The 20,648-nt window shown below is 42.7% G+C and overlaps 6 protein-coding genes across 6 annotated transcripts; 1 reads left to right on the forward strand and 5 right to left on the reverse strand.

Annotated features, from left to right (window-relative positions):
• The first annotated feature begins 347 nt into the window (after window positions 1-347).
• LOC108111874 (tyrosine-protein kinase hopscotch) lies at window positions 348-8,283 on the forward strand. The gene is made up of 10 exons (XM_017221502.2): window positions 348-2,173; window positions 2,486-2,646; window positions 3,554-3,760; window positions 3,908-4,227; window positions 4,289-4,751; window positions 5,179-5,528; window positions 5,649-6,085; window positions 6,203-6,381; window positions 6,450-6,614; window positions 7,294-8,283. The coding sequence occupies exons 1-10, from the start codon at window positions 1,109-1,111 to the stop codon at window positions 7,481-7,483; spliced, it is 3,537 nt and encodes a 1,178-aa protein (XP_017076991.1). The 5' UTR covers window positions 348-1,108; the 3' UTR covers window positions 7,484-8,283.
• Window positions 8,284-9,222: 939 nt separating this feature from the next.
• LOC108111875 lies at window positions 9,223-10,296 on the reverse strand. The gene is made up of 2 exons (XM_017221503.2): window positions 10,047-10,296; window positions 9,223-9,986 (listed from the first exon to the last, which is right to left on the reverse strand). Exons 1-2 carry the CDS (start codon window positions 10,253-10,255, stop codon window positions 9,827-9,829), a joined length of 369 nt encoding a protein of 122 aa, XP_017076992.1. The 5' UTR covers window positions 10,256-10,296; the 3' UTR covers window positions 9,223-9,826.
• A 648-nt stretch (window positions 10,297-10,944) lies between these two features.
• LOC108111884 (segment polarity protein dishevelled) lies at window positions 10,945-13,576 on the reverse strand. Its single transcript, XM_017221518.2, has one exon. It carries the CDS (start codon window positions 13,193-13,195, stop codon window positions 11,360-11,362), a length of 1,836 nt encoding a protein of 611 aa, XP_017077007.1. The 5' UTR covers window positions 13,196-13,576; the 3' UTR covers window positions 10,945-11,359.
• Window positions 13,577-14,274: 698 nt separating this feature from the next.
• On the reverse strand, window positions 14,275-18,791 carry LOC108111879. The gene is made up of 2 exons (XM_017221509.2): window positions 18,204-18,791; window positions 14,275-17,587 (listed from the first exon to the last, which is right to left on the reverse strand). The coding sequence occupies exon 2, from the start codon at window positions 17,572-17,574 to the stop codon at window positions 14,842-14,844; it is 2,733 nt and encodes a 910-aa protein (XP_017076998.1). The 5' UTR covers window positions 17,575-17,587; window positions 18,204-18,791; the 3' UTR covers window positions 14,275-14,841.
• A 96-nt stretch (window positions 18,792-18,887) lies between these two features.
• LOC108111838 lies at window positions 18,888-19,385 on the reverse strand. The gene has a single exon (XM_017221442.1). It carries the CDS (start codon window positions 19,277-19,279, stop codon window positions 18,956-18,958), a length of 324 nt encoding a protein of 107 aa, XP_017076931.1. The 5' UTR covers window positions 19,280-19,385; the 3' UTR covers window positions 18,888-18,955.
• A 364-nt stretch (window positions 19,386-19,749) lies between these two features.
• On the reverse strand, window positions 19,750-20,427 carry LOC108111836 (uncharacterized protein C1orf131). Its single transcript, XM_017221441.2, has one exon. The coding sequence runs from the start codon at window positions 20,344-20,346 to the stop codon at window positions 19,798-19,800; it is 549 nt and encodes a 182-aa protein (XP_017076930.1). The 5' UTR covers window positions 20,347-20,427; the 3' UTR covers window positions 19,750-19,797.
• Between the last annotated feature and the right edge of the window lie 221 nt (window positions 20,428-20,648).

A 20,648-nucleotide genomic window follows, 5' to 3' on the forward strand; every position in this document is an offset into this window, starting at 1 on the left:
TCGTAAAGTTTAATATATTAAAGAAATTGAACACCGTTCCTAATCGATTGATTTCAAATTTGCCGCCAAACTAACTTTATTATTAACTATTATTTTTCCGAACTTGATAAGAAATTATATCTAAAACTATGTTTGCTTTAATATCTGCACAACTTTATATAAGTTAATCTTGAATTTTATAACTAAAAAAAAAATGTATAAATTATGTAAATTCCATTGTTCCACAATCGACGTAAATTTGATACGTAGAACAAGTAGCTTACCGCTTTTGTAAACAGAGGCAATTGATGGTAACCATCGCAATGCCAACTATCGGTTCCAGCACTGGGTTGGATATCAGAGATGCAAATTATGTTAGCAATCGATACAAAAAGGTGCAAATTGTCCGATATATTTTACAGCTATTCGTGGCTTGTAGCTTCGCAATTGCAACTTTGATACGGGAGCATTCCCATATTCGGGTCGAATGCGTTTATAAACACTATATCGTCGGCGGTATCTCAAGTTCTGCAGTGGCCTAGCCAGCAGAAAGTTTTGGATCTCGCTGGTGTTTCGGGTGTCTAGTTTCGGACCACTAATTTCCGATTTCTTCTCGGTTGCTGACGGATCGCCCAAGTAGTTCTTCTTCAGGGAGTTGGCACATCAACTGCGGTTTCTTGCGGGGACTGCTGGGAAACCAGCCACTCCCGGCGTTGCAGGAGCATTCCTGGAAGTTCCCCGTCAGCGGAATCCATGGATCTCCCGCTGAAGTTCGTGGCATCCTTGCAACCTTTCGAATCCAGAAAAACTGCGGAGGAACTCTTATTAGGGTAAGAGTATCCATGAAACTCTCTCAGTGATTGAAGAACCTGTCCAAGTGGCTTTAGAAGCGTATAAAAAAGTATAAAAAATAGAATCTATGTGCGTCCCAGTGGGAACGAATAACTACTAAATAAATGGAGTATTATGGAATTCGGACACAAGGATCCATAATCTAGCTGGGAATGAAGAGTTTTTCGCATTAGCTTTCGTTCTACCATATAAGTCTCTTAACCGGCCAAAAACTGGGATTGCAGAAGGAGGTCAGTAAGAATCCCTCCCAGTGGCACCACTCAACGACAATCTGCTCATGGCTTTGGCCAGCGATAGAGAGGAAAGAATGGACGACAGCAGCAGCGGACGCACTTCTCTGGCGGATAGCGCCAGCCTGACAAACTCCTCCCTGCGCAGTGGCACCTCCTCCCAGAGCATCCACAACAATGATGGAACAATCCGGGTGTTCAACTTCGTCGTAGGCGAATATGAGCGCTTCCCTCCCAACATGCTGTGCGAGGAGATCTGCAATGCCATGTGCCGCCTGCTGTGTATTGCCCCTACTGCCCAGCTGCTCTATGGGATACGGGAGCATTCCACCTCGCGGCGTCCCTCGCCTCTGGTGCGTCTAGATCTCACATGGTCCCTGCCTGGGGAGCGACTTTCCTGCCAGTTGGTGTACTGCTTCCGGATGCGTTTCCGGGTACCCGAATTGGACAGTCAACTGGAGCTAATTGACGGACGAAGCCACAAGTTTCTCTACCATCAGATGCGCTACGATATGCGCACCGAACAAATCCTGGAGATACGCTATCCAGAGCACAAGGACAAATCAACGGGCCTGGCGGTAATGGACATGCTGATCGATGATCAGGAGCAGACGGAGGATCAGCAGGGGATGCGTTCCATCGAGAAGTTGTACAAACTATATTTGCCACCGAGCTTGTGGCGGGCTCATAGCTTCTTTGTGGGCTCCAAGATACGCGAGGTATTCCGCAATCTGAAGGCCAACTCGCCGAGCGTAGAACGTCTTAAATGGCACTACGTCCACCAGGTCTCTCACTTGGCGCCCACCTATATGACGGAGCAATTCACCTGCACCGTTCAGTATCTGCCCAACGAGGAGGTGGCCCGTGGAAGTGGACCCATCGGTACCAGTCTGGCTCACTCAGTAAGCAACTCCACGTCGACTTTGGCCAGCTCTGGATCCCTTAATACCCTGTCCACGGTCACAACGAATATCAATCATGGCAGCAGCGGCAAGAAGAGCAAACGACGATCCACCAGTGCAGGAATTGATGTCTATGTGCGGGTCTTTCCACACGATTCCCTGGAGCCGGGACTCAAGGTGGCCAGAGTCACCTCGGAAGCCACACTCAAGGTAAATATAGCTATATGCTATTATTTTACAATCACTTTCAAGTTTTTGTGAATCAGAATATCAGCCAATCTGCTCGTTTCCTAAAACTGTATAAATCTTATTAGGGTAGCTTGTTGCTATTCGACATGTTTCATGTTTTCTTAGATTAATTATATACCCTCTGACCGAAGTAAAATAAAAAAATAAGGCTTATCGGTGGCATAAAATATGGGGTTTTCAGGGGGCGCGGTTAAGCTTGTTAATATTTAAATCCGGAATATAAACATAAGAAATTACTCAAAAATCCAACTGATAATAATGTTTTTTCTGTAGTGGATTCTGGTTGGCGCCGTGGAGGGAATTTTCATGATCTCCAAAATCAACGATACCTCTGTGAGGCTTGAAATCGTGGGCCTGCCCAAGGGCTACGAAATGCAGTTTCAGACGGAGAAGGAGATGAAGTCCTTCATCTCCTACTTGGGCATCTATATAAGGTGAGTCCTAAACAAATCACTATCCCATTGCTTCTTATTAATTAATGAATATATAAATATTTAGTTACAACGAAACAAATCCGATTAACATTTGATCAGAATCTTTGTATTCGCAGAAATGTGTTTGATAACGCAAATGTTTTTTTTTTTAATAACATTAGTATGGCCCTTAATTCGTAGAATCGACAAATCAAGTCAGAATATAATCAAAATAATAATACATACTTTTGAGGTAAACAATTTTCAATAATTCCATTTAAGAACTATTAAACTGTAAAGTGTTTGAAAGTGTTTGTTGTTGTAAAAGCTGTTATCAGAAAGTAATATACGTTTTAGTTTACTGTCGAAGCAAAGCAGAAATAAACACAAAAGTTTCAATTTTTAAAGCTAAAGCTTTATGGTTTTATCAAGCTGAATGAGCATTTGAAATACTTGTTATCAGGCTCAACTCGTTTCCAAATTTATTTCTTTTAAGTGTTCATATTTTATTCCCATAGTTTTAAAATTGCTCATATCTATCGTTTCCCAATGGACATGAATTTAGTTTTCATAAGTTAATTCATTTAGGATTCATGTTGAACCTTGGTATATATAATATATAGTTATGTTTTTGATATCGTTTAATTCTATGATTCTTCATATGGCTAGTAAAATTAAAAAGCATTCATTGCGTCAATGATCGGATCATATAACATATTATTAATAGAGTCGATTGTGTATAAGTTTATTTTTAGAATGATTTGAATCGTAAAGTTACATTTTTATTAAGATTTCTAAAAAGGAAAATTTTAAGATGTATTTGGAAATTAATAAAGATTTATGTTTTACTTTAGTAATTTCTTAAAAGCGCTCCTAGTTTAAAAACTTATAAAGTCCTTTATTAAGTTCTTTCCCCGTTTCTCTGCAGATTGTCTAGCAAATGGATGCAGGACCTGTGCCACTCTTACCGCACGCCCTCGCTGGAAGAGCTCAGCTCCCTCTACTGCCATGGACCAATAGGCGGTGCCTATTCGCTGATGAAGCTGCACGAAAACGGGGATAAGTGTGGCAGTTACATTGTTCGAGAATGCGACCGGGAATATAACATATACTACATCGACATCAACACCAAAATGTGAGTGCTGCTATGTCCCACACGCCCTCATATTATCAGATACACTTCATGGCTGTTATCAGTCCTAGAAATTGTGCTATACGAGTATACTATGAATGATAACCCTTGTTCCGGCTTTACTTGCATTTTTCAACTTTTCTTCTACAGAATGGCCAAAAACACCGATCAGGAGCGCTGCAAGACGGAGACATTTAGGATCGTGCGCAAGGATTCGCAGTGGAAGCTAAGCTACAACAACACAGAGCACGTGCTAAACTCGCTGCATGAGGTGGCGCACTTCATCCAAGCGGATAGTCCGGATCGCTATCGTATACCCGCTTCTAAATACGACAAGCCACCGCTTTTACTCCTGCTGCTGCCAAAGAACCTCAAGGCCAAAAAGACTGACCTGCAACTCAGCGAGGCGGAGCTGCAGCGCCGCAATCCGCAGATTTTCAATCCCAAGACGGATCTGCAATGGTATCCAGGTAATATCTTTTTCCTATAGCTTTAGTCCTTCTTTGTATTGCAGTCCTTGTACTCTCTCAGATTCGATTTCGCTAAGCGATGATGGCATGATGTTTACGATGCGCGGCGATTGGATCCAACAGAGCCCCGTCAAGGATGTTTCCGTCACAATGAAGATGCTGAAAAGTGACGGAAATTTTATGGAGTTCTTTCGGCTAGCGCAGACCTGGAGCCTCATCCAATCACCGCAGTTCCTTAAGCTGTACGGTCTGACTCTTGCCGATCCGTATACGATGGTTATGGAGTATTCGCGCTACGGGCCGCTAAACAAGTTCCTGCACTCGATGCCCAATGTCACGCTGCACTGTCTCCTAGACCTGATGCACGGATTGGTGCGCGGCATGCACTATCTCGAGGATAACAAGATTATCCATAACTACATACGATGCAGCAATCTGTACGTGACCAAATACGATCCAAATTCGTACGTGCTTGACGTGAAGATTAGCGATCCCGGCTATCCACGTCCCTACCGGGAATCCGAGTGAGTAGTTCTCAATTCTGCTTAATTATGTAGTTTTAATGTTGAAAGAATGTACAATACAATAAGCCTTGGTCGTCATACTTTCATAACTTTTATCACCAGAACATAATATAGCGTTTCATACTGATAAAGTAATTGCATTTAAAATAATACAAATGACAAGCTTTCAATGTATTAATGATAATGTTATTGAAAGGCCTCGTTCTTACGATTTTAAGTCTTGTAACATGTAATCATTATTTAATATATACATCTCTTTCAAATCATTCATGCTTAAGAAATATCTTTTAGCAAAAATAATAAAATATAAGAGTTGGCATTATAATACCTCTAAAATACATAGCACCTATATTGTAATGTATTCCAGCTGAATGAGCAAGACTACGAAAGTTTAAATATAAACTAAACTTATTGCTTCTTTTTCCAGCTCGCCGTGGATACCCACCAAGTATTATCGCAATCTACAGGCGGCCAAGCAAGATCAGTACACCCAGCTATGGGCTTTCGCAACCACCATATACGAGATATTCTCGCGGTGCAAGGACGATCTACGGAGACTGCGACAGGAACAGCTGCTCAGGCAGAGGAATCTCGATGGTAACATACTCAAGACGCTCGATCCGGATCTGTGCCCAACACTGATGTTCGAGACAATCATGGACGGTTGGTCTGATGATGAGGAGAAGCGGTTCAGTCACCACGACATCTTCTCTCGTCTCAACACGATCAAGGCGGAAATACTTCCTAATTACATGCCACCACCTGAGTTAGCAACGAGTGAGTTATCATTCCGAAAATTGCAAGAGATTACCATAGAGTTGGTGCCTCAAGTGATCGATTATGTATTTTCCTTTGAAATAACCCATTAAAACTCACCATCTAAATGTCTTTCTGCAGATGGAACTGGCGATGAGGAGGTTGTTGAGATAAGCGACAAACCGTGTAACTATCCCTTCCCCCGGTCAAACATGCTGATGGTAATACCGCTGACCAGCGAATGCCGAGTGATCTACAACATGGCGAACATGATTGGTCAGGGTCACTATGGCACCGTCTACAAAGGCCATTTGGAATTCAACGACAAGGACCAGCCGCGGGAACAGGTGGCCATAAAGATGCTAAACACTATGCAGGTGTCGACGGACTTCCATCGTGAGATCGGCATTATGCGCACCCTGGATCACCCAAACATTGTAAAGTTTAAGCACTGGGCGGAGAAGTCACACTGCATCATTATGGAATACTTGTCCGGTTCCTTCGATAACTACCTGCGTTTTGAGGCGCCCAATCTCAAAGATCGACGTCTCGTCGGCTTCGCTTTGGACATAGCGAATGTGAGTAGTTTCGGGATTGAGTATGCTTTTAAGATCTATTCTATAATCAGTCTTGTGTCATTGGTTATTGTTTAATTATTACAATCATATTTTATTCCCATTCTTTTCTCCCCGCAGGGCATGAAATACTTGTCTGGCATGGGACTCATCCATAGGGACTTGGCCGCCCGCAACATTTTGGTGGATCACAACGGCGATGGCGATTGCGTCAAAATCTCAGACTTTGGCTTGGCGCAATTCGTAAATTCCGATGGATATTACTATGCGAAAAGCAAGAGAGATATTCCCATTAAATGGTAGGGATAATCAGTAAATCTTAATTATTTTCCCAATTTAAGACTTCCCTTTTATTGACATCGATAAGGTATTCCCCGGAGGCTATCTCCACCTGCAGATTCTCACACAACTCGGATGTTTGGAGCTATGGGGTGACGCTCTTCGAGATGTTCTCCCGAGGCGAAGTGCCCAATCTAGTGCCCATGCAGACCTCACAGGAAGACTTCCTCAATCGCCTGGAAAACGGTGAACGGTGAGTTGGCCTATGATTAGCATGCAGAGGTTATCACTAGGGTTAGGCAAAAGTTGAGCTTATACTTTATAATCTGTCATTAATTTGTCACATGAACTACGCCCATGTAAGATTTATGTTTCAATAGAAATTATTTTGAACGTGTCTCTATAAATTCATAGAGATAAGCGTTTAAATTAAAGTAAATTGAATAGCTACGAGAACTTAAATGTATCCCTATTTAAATCTTAGAGGAATTCCTAAACTTGTGTATGACTTGTAAGAATCCGCGATCTTTTATTTGATTATTTATTTATATAAAGCTCACTTTGAGATTAGAAAGCTGAAAGCTAGCTTGTGACTAAGAGCTTAATCTAGGGCCTTAAGCTCGCTCGTCTAGGGTGGGGATTAAGTTACCTTATGGTTAGCAAATTTCTCATATGTATGTGTCGTAGGGCTTGCAATTGGTTTTGTGTTATCTAAAAGTAATGGGACAGTTCTGTGACAGAAAAACGGTTGATTTTCTATGATTATCTAAGCGTAATGTCAGAATAGACATGTTTTGGGGATTGATCTGTAATGGTGAGAGGTTCAACTAGAAAGAGGTGCCTGTTAAATCTGTTATTATATAAGCTTAATATATATCTTTAACGTTGTTGATTTTTGATTAAAAAGGGGTATTTTTTCAACTTAATTGTAGCCTAAATCGTCCGGAGAAGTGCCCAGACTTTATATACGACCTGATGAAGATGTGCTGGCACCCCACTCCCCGGTCACGCCCCAGTTTCGCCAGCATCGTGGATATCATCACAATGGAAGTAGCCACCAAGGTTTCGCAACCGACGGATGGCCACCAGTCGCCGCAGAACCCACTACCGGAGACCGAGTGACAGGAGACAAGAGTTTCAAAAACCACAGAATGATATATACATATTTAGGCATACGATTTTTTAAGCTGTTAGCATTTAAACTGTACGTTTTTAAAACAACACAAGCAAGCCCCAAAACCCCTTGACGCAACCCTCAGCTTAAAGCGCTTTCGGAAGAATCACAATACCCCAATATTAAGCCCAAAAAACACTCACGCCTTCGCAAGACTTTTCGGATTCTCGCCAGACCTTAGTTTTATTCTTGTGCTTACCACTGGTCCCTCCCCGTGTCCCCACCCACACTCTTGACTAAGCGGAAGCCCCGACTTTATCTATATATATATATAAACCAATTCTCAACCTACTTTGTGTTATACATTTTAGACCACTTTGTTAAATATTGTTAAGCCTGAGCTTCATTTTTTTTGTAATGCCCACGCATAAACACTAAAACTAAATATAAAGTGTAAATAATAATTAAACTAGTTAAGGGTTTGAACGAGAACGGCAACACACGGTAATTTACACGAGCTTTGGCGGACCGATCGAAAGTATCGGTGTCGCGGTTCGACTAAGGTTAATCTATAGTAAAAACATGTGCACATATAGTCCTAAGGTATGTCAATTAATGTTGATCAAATGCCATTTTAACCTACAATACTTCGAAACAGAAACGAATTATATATTTACAAGCTATACAAGCCACTTTATACAAGCCGGTATATGCACAACCACACCACACACGCAGGCACAATAACTTATTATTGCTGTTAACGAGAATGGATATTTCCAAAATAAATCAATTTTCTTACGTGTTTAAATGTGAACTTTTATTTAATGACTTTATTTAACGGGAGCGAAACGCGAGTACACTTGGCAGATCTTTAGTTTGCGATTATAAAGATATTTTTCCTATTTGATTTTTGATATTTGATAATTACATTGAAACAGCATACATATATTCCCATATAGGTGTTCTTCGAACTACATGTAGATATTTCATTTAAGACTTATAGATTCCGTATGTTTTCTTCTGATTTGCTTCAAATGCATACTAATAAAAGTCTGTGTTTATATATAGTATAAATTTTTTTGGAATATGGAACGATTTGAGATAAATATACCTTTATAATTTATTATTCCACACGACTATTTTGAAATAGTTAACTGGAACAAGGGTTCCGTTTTATACATTCATTTAAATATATATTTGATATATTATTTATTTGTCCATTATTATATACATACATATATTGTGTCAAGCTACACAAGCAAAATAGATTCCAATATTTTTATAGAGATATATGTATATGTTGATATTCATATTTCCTACTCTACTTCTTAATTATTTAGCGAAAATAGATAACAACAAATAGATTTAGTATTTGGAATACCTATGTGTTGATTTCAATAAATTGCATTTACTTTCAGACACGATTATAACAGCTTTTTGTGAAATTCAGATCTAATTCTTTATATTTACAGATGTTTACTTATCTTTACTTTCTATTCTAAGCTTTTAATTTTCAATATGATTTTCCTTTCATAACTCACTGTTTGCCAGTGCTTGTTATTCGTGTATCCTAAATATGCTAATCTTCAAACGATGGTTTTTGGACAATATTTTCAAGAACTTTGTCCATTGAAAGTAAATAAGAACTTACAAGTGTAACCTAAGTTCTCTAGTATCTAAATACAGTCTACACCTAAAATTAGTTAATCAATGTTTCCCCAGTTTGTGGTGCCCATTTACAACTCACTGCTTGTCAGCACTTTAATAAAAATCAAAAGTTTTAAATGTAAAATAAACTCCTTACGGCTAAATATGCTAATCTTGATTATATAGTTCATTAATTCTAAAGAATAGGCTGTCTCATTTTACAAGATACTGTGTACCAGTACTTGCCACGTAATGGAAAACTGAACTCTTAAATGGTAAATAAAAATCCTTACAAGTTAGATTTGTGTCAATTATAACTAGGTAGTATGTACCTTATCCTTTTAAGATCTTAGTTTTAATGGAATAGTCGCTAAAACTCGTGAGGTGGGTTTTATGTTCACCCTAGGTTTATCTACGATTTACCATATTAGACAGTGTTTTTCCAATGTGAAGTTTGACGAGTGCCATGCCCGTTGTACCAAACATTCATATATCCTAAAATCTAATCCATTTCGGAGCAGACTGATCTTAATCTGAATTTCTGAAAGACTAAGCCATTTTACAGTGTTTTTAGTTTATAGAGTCATCCAAGTGCTTGCTAGTAGCTCTTGGCGTTTTCCCCTATTAATTTTAGATAATCCCTATAGACTAAACATCTCCATTCGAATTTCTTGGCTAAGCTAGTATTAGAATTTTGGCGGGTGCTAGGAGCTCTCTGCGTTCTTCTTTTTCAACGTCTCCATGACTCCGGCAAAGTTTGCTGTCTTCTTTTTCGCCGACTTCGGTGTAGATGTTTGGCTGCGTACGCGCATTTGCGTGGGAGCCACCTCGTCGCTGAAATCGAAATCGTTGGCCTTTTGGGGTCTGAAATGTGGGTAGCCATAAGTCATATATCCTATTGTTTAAAAGTTTAGATAAGCTTACTCCTGCTCAATGGCATCGCTTGCCTGCTCCAATTCCTTGCTATTTCCTCCGGATCCAGCCTCCGGCGATGGCGGCCTGCGTCCCGGGAATTGCCACTGTAGTTCCGGTATATTGCCCGCCTCCAACATCAGATAGTAGCTCTCCAGCTCCTCGGCATTGGCTGAAAATTTGTCAGCCGTATTTGCTGCCGGCTCCACATCGGTGGCCATCTCGAACTTAATGTAATCACTGCCACCAGAATTTTATAGTAAAATCAATGGAAATCGATTTCTTGGTATGGTTTGTTCTTCGATAACTTTGTTATCGGTAACAGTGCTGCAAAACGGCGGAACTGGGCGGTTTATTTAAATGCAAATGAACCAAAATGGTTTTTCTATTTATAGGTTTTCTTTATGCACTTAAGTGCACACCCATACCCGGAATATTTCCGTTCCGCGCACAGAGACTTTTGTAGGCGGGTTCTTGATGCCATATGTTTGTTTTAAGAGAAAGCATCATTATACTTGTACATTAACTCGCTAAAATGTTCACTTTTTTAAGACAGAAATATTGGTACATCATAGTTTTAAGAAATTATTTTTTACTTAATAATAATCTAGGCTATATATTTTTAAAAGTTCTGCAGATGTAAGGAAATAAATTCAAAGAAAATATATTTGTCGTTATCTGGGTATTTAACATTAGATTAATATCAAATATCCTTTTTATACGAAAGTTTACGTTATTGTTATTTGTATAAACGAATTAAATATATTCATTTACACTTCCAATGTAAATAAAAAATCAGTAAAAATATAGATTTACTTGTCTTTTTAGGTAGCTGAAAATTGGTGAAACTAGACCACAGTGTTCAGCGAGTCCAGATAAGACCCCGACCTCATGAACGGAAAGCCATCGATTATTCATTTTATTTGTATTTATTTACTTTGTGATTACTAAATTCTTAGAACTTTATTCAAAATCATCCTCGCCCGTCGTGCTGCCATTTCTGCTGCTCCATCCGCTCCTGCTCACATATCATATATCTCAGTTGATCTGATCTGATCGTCTCCACAACCGAATTATGCCGGACACGGATATCCCTGTGGTGTTCCTTGCTCCTCCCGATCTCGTTGATCCTTCTCTTTGTGGCTGGCTGTTTAGCGTTCTTTTCTATAACTTACACGTACCATACATATACATAAGTATTATTATAATTATTATATTGTTGTTTGCTGTTTGCTTGCTTTGTATACTCGTATATAAAAAAGAATAATCGTACATATTTAATTTAATTAATTAAAAACACAATTTGATTGCAAAAAGAAAGGTTTCTACAATACGTAATTAAATACGGATACGTCCTGATCGTTGGTATTGTTGCCACCGCCGCCGCCTCCACCTCCTCCGCGATTGGAGGACCCGGAGGATTTATTGGAGCCATGGGCGGCGATGGTCAGCTGGTTGGCCTGATGGATCACCGAGGTGATGTCGCTCTGCGACGCCGAGATATCCTTGCTGGTGAGCACATCGCTGCTACTCGATCCCGAAGAGATGTGTCGCTCGGCGATGCCGTACTGGATCGGCTGATAGCCGTGACTTGGATTGTACGTGGCCGAGTATGGCATGTATATGGGCGGGTTCGGGAGTGGCCCGATATCGCTGGTGATGCTCTCGGTGTCCGCATGGCTTAGCGCATGGCCGCCATGCCCATGCGGCAACTGGTGCGGATGCAGATGGCCCTGGCCTCGGCCCAATAAATTGGGATTGCGCTCTTCGTTTACCACGTAGTAGCACTGCTCCGAAAAGGTCAGCTTGTTGACCGTGTGCTTGATGTAGTTGCTCCGCAGCATGGCCGAAACGATCCTTCGCGCCTCCCGCCTGTCCTGCACATCTTCTACATTTTCCAGCACCCAGTTGACCGCATCGGCACCAATAAACGCGTTCGGGATCGTAATCTTTAGCCACATGCGATCCCTTATCTCGAGACCGCTGTCCGGCTTCGTCATAGCCTTGACTATCTCCTCGAGGTTGTTCTGGTCCAGTCGTTCCTTAATCGGTTCTGCAATGTCGGCAATAATACTGTCGTGCGATGTGAGAGCCTGAGTGTGCGCCACCCAGGCGCCTGGATCAATGGGTCGAACCGGCTCCGTGCGCGGTATGGTGAAGTAGCCCTTCGGATTTGGATCCCAGCACTTGGCCACCACCAACTTGATAGGTCCGGGTTTCTGCACCACTTCTCTCAGCACTCTCACTGCCTCGTCGTTGGTCATGTTCTCGAAGTTGACATCGTTCACCTGAAGGATCATGTCGCCCGGTTCTATGCGTCCATCCAAAGCAACAGCTCCTCCCTTCATGATGCTGCCCACGTAGATGCCGCCATCGCCGCCGCGATTTGACTGCCCGACGATTGAGATGCCCAGAAAGTTGACAGCCTCCATATTAATGGAGACAGTGATTATGTTCAGGGACATGGTCGAGTCGGTTATGGAGCTGTACGAGGAGGTGCGGGACATGCTTGGCGCCCGTTTTTTGCGTCTCTGCGGCTTCTTGCGCACCTGCAATCGCTGGACACTGCTGTAATCGGTCATGTCGCGGTCGAGGGTCAACTCGGATTCGGTGCCAAAGAGACTGGTGGAATCCAGATCGCTGGAAAGCACGGATGCCGACTGATATGTGAGCGGTGGTGGCTGCAAGAGCGGATTGCCCATCATCTTCTGATGGTGTAGGACCTGCTGTTGTTGCTGCTGCGCCAGCTGGACAGGCTGCACCTGCTGCTGTTGCTGTTGGACTTGCTGCTGCTGCTGTTGCTGCTGGAGCTTCCTGTTGGTCAGCCCAAGACCCAGTTCGCACTCACTGGTGGGCAGCTCGGAGCAGTTGTCTGACTGATTGGTGCCGTCGGCGGAAACCAGCCAAGACACTACCCGCCCATTGAAGCAGGGTAAAATGGTGGAGTCATCCGCAATCTCCTCCTTGACCACGCCGAAATCCGCGTCCATCGACTTAAAGAAGTACTTGTAATTGTTGTTCTGCTTATTTAGCACCAGCTTGAAGTCGCGCAGCGTCACCTGGGCGGATGGAATGGGGATCTTCACCAGATACGGCGTCGTCTCATCGTCGATGTGGTATATCACCTTCGTCTCCTGCCCGCCGCCCCTATCCGCATCCATTTTTCCTTCTCCGACTGGACGACGACGCGAAACACTCGGAAAAACACGTCCAAAAACACGGAAAATACACAGGAAAACTCAGGGAAAACCCTTTACAAAAATCACTCGATTTTGCTTTTCTCCCCTGTCTTTCTTGCCCTCTCGCTCTCGCACGCGTTTCTTTTCTTTTTCTTTCCCTTTTTTTGGGCTGGGTGTTCGGCTCAATGAAAATAGCGAGTGCGAATGCTTTTTAACTGGCGAAGCAATTGCTTCATTAGCTTAATTTCTAGCGCGTCAATATCATTTCGCGATTATATGCATTCGCTTTGCTTTGCGTTCTGTTCCTTTACTTCTTTATTTTATCCGTCTGCTTTTCGCACACAACCAATAAAAATACCAAATACTAATAATAATACCAAAATCGGTGTACAAAGGTCCCACTCCGTTCTCATCGTTATCGGTATGGGCGTTTTTCCGAAAAAAGAAAATCCTCTTCAAATCCAGTTTGGCCACACTTTGAACTCAAATAACACCGTTATCGATAAATCAGATTAGATTCAAACTACATCCCCAATACAAAAAAAAACTGCCCTTACCTTAAGCCATTAAACCGCATATTTTGAAATCTCAAAATTATACAATTTTTTCAATATATAAATGTTAGTATTGGTTTTCAATGAAATTATTATTATTTCGTAAATTAAACCGATTTCTTAATATTATTAATATAAGGAAATCGAAACCATAAAAGCATTTTTACAAACATAAATACAAATACATTTGTGTTCTAAAGTACGATTAAAAATGAAATAAAAGGAAAACTTATTGGTTTACTTAAGGAATTAACCAATTGCAACTGGTAAAATATTAACTTTAGTTCGTATTTTTTTTTTAAATTGAATTTAAATTTTTTACTGTACTTGATTTATAATAGATTGAAAAAATACAAAATACACACATTAGAACATTTATAGATGATTTCTAGCACGATACCATTAGCTTGAGCTCCCATTCCACTCCGTTTTATTTAATGTTCTAGGCTTTCCAGATAACCCCGCATGCTATTAATCGCTCGCCTCGTTTCGAAGCAAAGGCACTTCTTATTTAAATCAGTTTTCTCTTTTATTTGTATTCTTGAAAGGGGATTTCAATTAAATATACACTCGACTTAAAAGCTATTCCTCAAGTTTAGCGTAAACACACATGTGTACGCCCTGGTTTACATATATAAATGAACTACGATTTACATAATTGCCGTTTAAAAAAGTTTTCGATCTGTTATTCTTTAAGGGGGAAGTCTTTTGGGGCGCCAACGCCTTTTTAGACATTAAAATTAAAATCAGAATTGTTACCTCAGCCAAACGTCTCACTTTCATATAATTCTGCGACATAATCAGTTTAAATGTTTAGTATATAGTACATAGATACACCTCCCGTCTGTATTTATGCATGTCCGTATGCTGTTTACGATATACGATATATATATATAATTACGCTAGACTAACTATTACAACTAAGTTAATGGTTTTACAAAAAAAAAACGTTTATAGTATCGGTTTGCTACTGCATAAAACAAATTATCGAGTGTCCGTTTTTGTGTGGGGTGCGTGAATTATTTTTTACAATGTGATACGTGTTCCTAGTGGGTCCAAGATCTGATCTACATCTCACTTGGTATTGACCGTCTCCACCAGGATACTGCTGAGCGAAAGACGGTCGACAATGTCCAGCAGGATCTCCACATCCTTGATAGTGGTCACCGTTTCGGGGGCGCCTATTAGATTCACATGCTTGCCATCGATGTTTGCATAAAAACACTTGTTCTTAAAGATAATGGCCCGGTCATAGGGCACTCGGGACTTATTTCTGTCCATTACGACACGGCGGAAGAGCACGCATGACGGCTGGTACTTGTGCCGGTCCTCCTCGGGTATGTTATACGCCTTGAGATCGCCCGTATAGATAGTCATTGTCTGGCGGGTCATAAGCGAAGGCGACACTTTGTATAGGGTCACCTTGGTGGTCCATTTGCCTGAAGGCAACCTTATCCTGGATGCGACATTAGCCAGCTTGACCAGCGCCAGCTCCAGGCAGGTGCGCTGATGGCGTGTCGCCTTATTAGGTGACTCCTTGGACGTGTTGATCACGTGCCAATTTTCGTAGCAGGTGATCTTTTTTACCACGCGCCCATCCTCCTCGCAAAAAGTGGTGGTCTCGGGCGGAAAGTATTGGGGATTGCTGGTATCCTCTGATCCTCCACTAACCGCTGGTGACACCTTTTGCGCTATCTCTTCCTTGTCGCGCTGCTCCTGTTGAAGATGCTGGTTTTCTTTACTCCTGCTTTGCGGACTCAAGCTTGGCTTCTTGAAGACCGGCTGATCATCGACATCCCCCAACAGTTTGGTCAACTTTCTGTCCGCACGAGCATTTACGGTAGAAGCCGTCGTGGACAGCACATTTCGCCGCTTGTTGTTCCACTTGTTGATTGCTGTTGTTGGCCCTCCTCCTGCAGCAGAAGCTGCTGGGGTCGCTGTCTGTTTCGGATTCTTTCGGGTCACAATCGATGCCGGTATCTCATCGTCATCAAAGTCCAGATCTGGGTCCGGGTCGTCCTCTTCGGTGTCTACATCCGTGGGACACAACTCCTTGCCCATGCTCATTAGTGGCTTCATTGATTGCGTCTTCTTGCCCATTTCCGAATTTAGTATCCTCGGCCTGGGCTTGGGTTGGGTTTGGATTTGACTTTGACATTGGATATGCACGGGTCCCAATTTGGTGTTTACACTGCTGTTGCTGGCCAGGATCTTGATGCGTTTGGCCTGATTAGCTATGCTGTTACTTGAAGCAGTGTGAATGGTTTTCTCCGAGTTGACAGTGATGGATTTCTTCTCACCAGCCCCCGAATTGCTAGAGGGGATATTTCTAGTACGGGGCCTGCCCACAGCAAGCTTTTTGCTGGGATAACCACCTGATGAACCGGCAACAGCACTGTGTGATCTGGTAATGAGCACATCGTCCTGATTAATAATGTCATCGATGTTGACAATAGTAAATGTGGGAACATCGTCGGTCTCAGACTCATTTTTCGCATCGTTATTAGAGGCTCTTTCGATTGTCGGGCGCGTTATAGGAGTGGAGTTTACCGCATTAGAGTTTGAGTTCACCTTGTAACTACTGCCCGGCCGCTGTGGTAGCATCCTGGCTGAACCACTTCCCGCCTGACCCACCTTGGGTCTCGCACTAAGCGTGCTCGATTTGGTGGTGGCGCCATTCACTACGGGAACGCCGCGCTGCTGGGTGCCACTGGTCGAGGAAATTACCATACGCTTGCGAGCCACAGGACTCTCGCTGTCGCTGGCCTCCAGTTTGCGTTTAGCGGTGGCTGACCCGGAACCCGATCCCTCGGTCATGCTGGCATTGCTTCTGGCCATATTTACGGCCATGGTGCGACGTAACTGCTGCAAACTGCTGGGTGCATTGCGCCCACCGGCCGAATTTATTGCTATTTTCGCGGTTGACCCACTGGAAGTCAGGTTTCCCGCGCTGTGCATGCCGACATTTGCATTATTAATCTTCGGGGGACGTCCACGTCCACGCTTAACAGGCGGTAGCTTGCGACGCAGCTCCTGTTCGTACTCTGCCTCGCTCATGTCCTCATCCTCATCATCGTCGTCATCTTCGTCAGACTTGTGCAATTGCGGATTGAACGCGGCGTCGGCTAACTCATCATCATCGTCCTCGTCCAAATCCAGTAGATCGCTGATGTCGTCGTTGTCTTCAAACAGCTTGACCTGCCTGCCATGACGTCCAGTCATTGACTGCCCACTGCCTTCGCCCAATGTGGCCATGTACTTTGGCGTGACTATATCATCGCTAGCGTATTTGGGATTCGGCTTGATAGAGCGCCTGGATCGACTAGCCGCTATGGTTGGCGGTGGACTCACGGATACATGTTTGTTCGTCGACTGCTTGTACATCTTCGGCGACTCCGCTGGAGTGGAGCGCCGTGGCTGTGCCTTGAGCAGACCCAGCTTGTGGTGACTGCCGCCTTGGGGTTGCCCACCACCCATCAGCAGGGTATTGCGTCGCTTGGCCAGATTGGTGGATTGCTCCTTAGTCGCCTCCCTAACGATTTTGGGACGTGCCGGTGGCGATGGCGATGCCGTTGGCTTCACGGCGTGCCTAGAACGCGGTGTGGGCTTTTCCTGAACCACAGAGCGACGACTTGTGCGGGTCTCTCGCAGCTCCTGCTGCGAATCCCGCTGGTGATCTCTCTTCCTCAGTCTGCCGCCTGGCGTTGCTCCTCGCGAACGCGAAACCTCCTCGTGCAGATTTTTCACGTAGACGATGCAAGGACGTGTTTTTATGCTTTCTGCTTCCTGTTTTTTTCCAGCTCGCATCTTTCATGGGTAGCTAAAGACGGAGCCAAAGACAAAACAGATATGTAGTTAAATTATCGTGACCATAAAGGAATAGGTACAGTGGGCCATGGGCCAAGGAAATCCAAGGCCTATATACACTTTATTCTTATTTTATTTTATCTTCTAGTGATAATCTTTCTCTAACATTGAAAGATGTATAGAGATGCTTGATTTTCAAGCAAATATATATATATATGTAATAAATAAAAAAAGTCATTTGCGCATTTTTCTTTTTTCTTTAATCGAATCCACTAAAATTACTTGCAGTGTAAATTACACAATTTGAACATTTTAATGTCCCTTTTTGGACACGTCTGTTTATGAAGAATTATGAACTGTGTGTATGCCACTGCCATTATTGTTGATGCCAAGCGAACTGTGTTATGTGCATAGGAAAATCCCCGGCTTGCCAACCACAACACATTGCACATAGGCAGATCCTACTGTTTTTAATAGATATGTATGTAACGTGCCGATGCTCTGGCAACTCTGGCGCCTATTTTCGTCACTTTTTCGCGCGCCAGCCGCTGCACATACACACGCGCAATCACATATGGAGCGAAAAGAAATTCGCTGAAAAAATTGATCGCTCAAACTCGCCAGCTTACCTTTGTAAATCACTTTACATTTTCTCAGGCGTTTGTTTTTGCCTTTAAACAGTCTTTTTGCTGGCACTTTCACAACGCCGCGCTCTCTTTTCTTTTTTGTTCTCTCGCTGCAACGCTGGCTCTCCGGCGATGACGGCCACACTTAATTGGCAACTGACTTTGGAGTGTCGAGTTGTAATGGTTGAAGGTTCTTTTTGTAGGCAAGGCAAAGAAAGGCGCAAAATTAAAACTCGCAAAGATGCACCACAACAACCGAACTGAACTGCAGTAGCGGAGCAGCAAAGCAAAAGTGGTGGCAATAATGGCCAACCCAGGTGGCAACCCGCGATGGCGATGTTTTTCTACCCAACTGTACCACACACACACATGCACGACGGCCCTGTGTGTTGTTGCTTTTCGATGGCGCTTTTTGGGGTTTTGGGTTTTGAATTCCACTTAATTGCATGCACTAATCGCTTGGCCCAGCTTAATCAATAGCCGTTATTTGTGCGCACTGAATAGAAGTTGCCGTTTAACACGATTATCACGAATCCGCTTCCCGCGCTCGAAATTGCTCACTCTTGTTAAAAACTGGAACTGGAAAGAGGGGTGGAGAAGGGGGAGGATTAGTGCTGGAAACCGTCGATTGGCTAGTGTTGAGAAACGTGTAAATCTGACGAATGGTCACATTGACTTCTAACCCAATGATTTTGAACTCCCTTTTTTTATTGGTTTATATTTAATATTAACATTTTGGTTTTATTACAATCGTTTTACTTGAGCGCCGAGGGCTGCGGGCAGCGGTACTTAGCCATCTCCACCTCCGCTTCTGCGTAGCTGAAGCGATTGAAGCTGTAGTATTCGGGCACTTTGTAGCCACCAGTGGCGGAGGCACCGGGTCCCACGGGTCCAGTGGTGGGCTTGACGCAGTTGCTGGTCAATCCCGTAACGGCTGGCGAAGATGGGCCTCCCGACTGGGAGGATGCGGATCCAGATCCTGCGGCGCTGGATCTACCTCCACTAGAGACTGGTCCTCCTTTGATCTGGCTGTAGCATCGGCTCAGGGCCGGGCGCAGGGCACGCGTGGGCGAAAACATGATGTCTTTTATGTGGCTCGGCAAGCGTTTAATTCGCAAAAATAATTCACGTAATCACTATCAACAAAAGGTCGTACAGTATCTGGCAAGGCTGCCTATATCAGAAAGTAGCCACACTTTCATAAAATAAAATACTTTTTAAAAGGGTCACTTTTTTTGTAACATATTTTTAAATATATACAAATAAGTCATGCATCTTCTACAAGTTTCTAGATACAAAAAAGTTTGAAATAATTATTTTTCTTGCTAGGGTACACCATGTTGTAATAAATTCAAATGGCTGCTAAGACTTTGGGTATCTGGCAAGGTAAAGTACAACTTTATGCAGCTATGCAAAAGTAAATACAAATATTTATAAATATATTTTAACTATAGAAGATATAAAGACTGAATTTAATAAAGCCTACTGCAAAAGCAAAGCTTAATCTGATGCTGTTTAAAACGCTGAAAGTGGGGAAATTCCTTTGTTATTTCTAAACTAAATTGGGTTTATTAATTATATTTAGACTATATTACATCTATTTTCTTGTCTTGAATTTGGGTTGCGCTTTGCCGTAGTGCTGATCGATCTGGGAAACGGGTGCTCGTTTCTTGTCATTGCGCTGCTTTTGCGATTTACTGCGACATTTGACACTGGCGGCCCCCGTTTGATTTTTTCCCAACTGATGAAACTTCTTTCGCTCCTCGCGAATGTTGTTCAGCCGCTGGCGTTCGTCCTTCAGATCCTTGTAGTTTTTCGCCTGTTTCCTTAAAGGCTTAGCGCCCAGCTTGACCAGCTGAAACATTTCCATTTTGGTCTTGTTTTTGATGACCCGCTGGTTTTTCATCGCGAAATTGAGGATCTCATGTCGCGCTTTCTTAATATCAAACTCAGGATTCAGCTCATTACCGGCTTCCTTGGTCCGCTTTGTTTTCTGGAATCCTTCCTCCTGCCTTTTGGCTCCACTTTTCGAAGTGCCCTGCGGTTCGTGAAACACCATCGCCTGAAATTCGCTGTTTGCCTGCTTTTTCTGCATAGCCAGGGCTGCTCGCGTGGGCACCGGCTTAAAATCCTCGCTAACGTTCATTTTTCAGCAGTACTTCTCAATATTCGGCAAAATTGTAAATAAACTAGAATCAAAATATTCAAGTGCACATGTACAGTGCAAAAATGTACTAAATTTAACAGAACGCCTGGTCCCATTTGGCAGCGCTGTTTATCGCTAATGTGTGTTTCTTTGGAAGGTGGCGATGTGAAGGCATTTTTTACGTCACAACATTTTTTATTGACTTCCAAAAATATGTTCGTTAAAAATACATGTCCTAATCTCCGTCTTATTAATTTATAAAATTCCATTTGGAACAAAGCCAAAGTCAGTACATAAAATAT

The sequence above is a fragment of the Drosophila eugracilis genome, unplaced genomic scaffold (genome assembly GCF_018153835.1).
Source record: "Drosophila eugracilis isolate 14026-0451.02 unplaced genomic scaffold, ASM1815383v1 contig_2155, whole genome shotgun sequence".
In the NCBI taxonomy this organism is placed as follows: Eukaryota; Metazoa; Arthropoda; class Insecta; order Diptera; family Drosophilidae; genus Drosophila; species Drosophila eugracilis.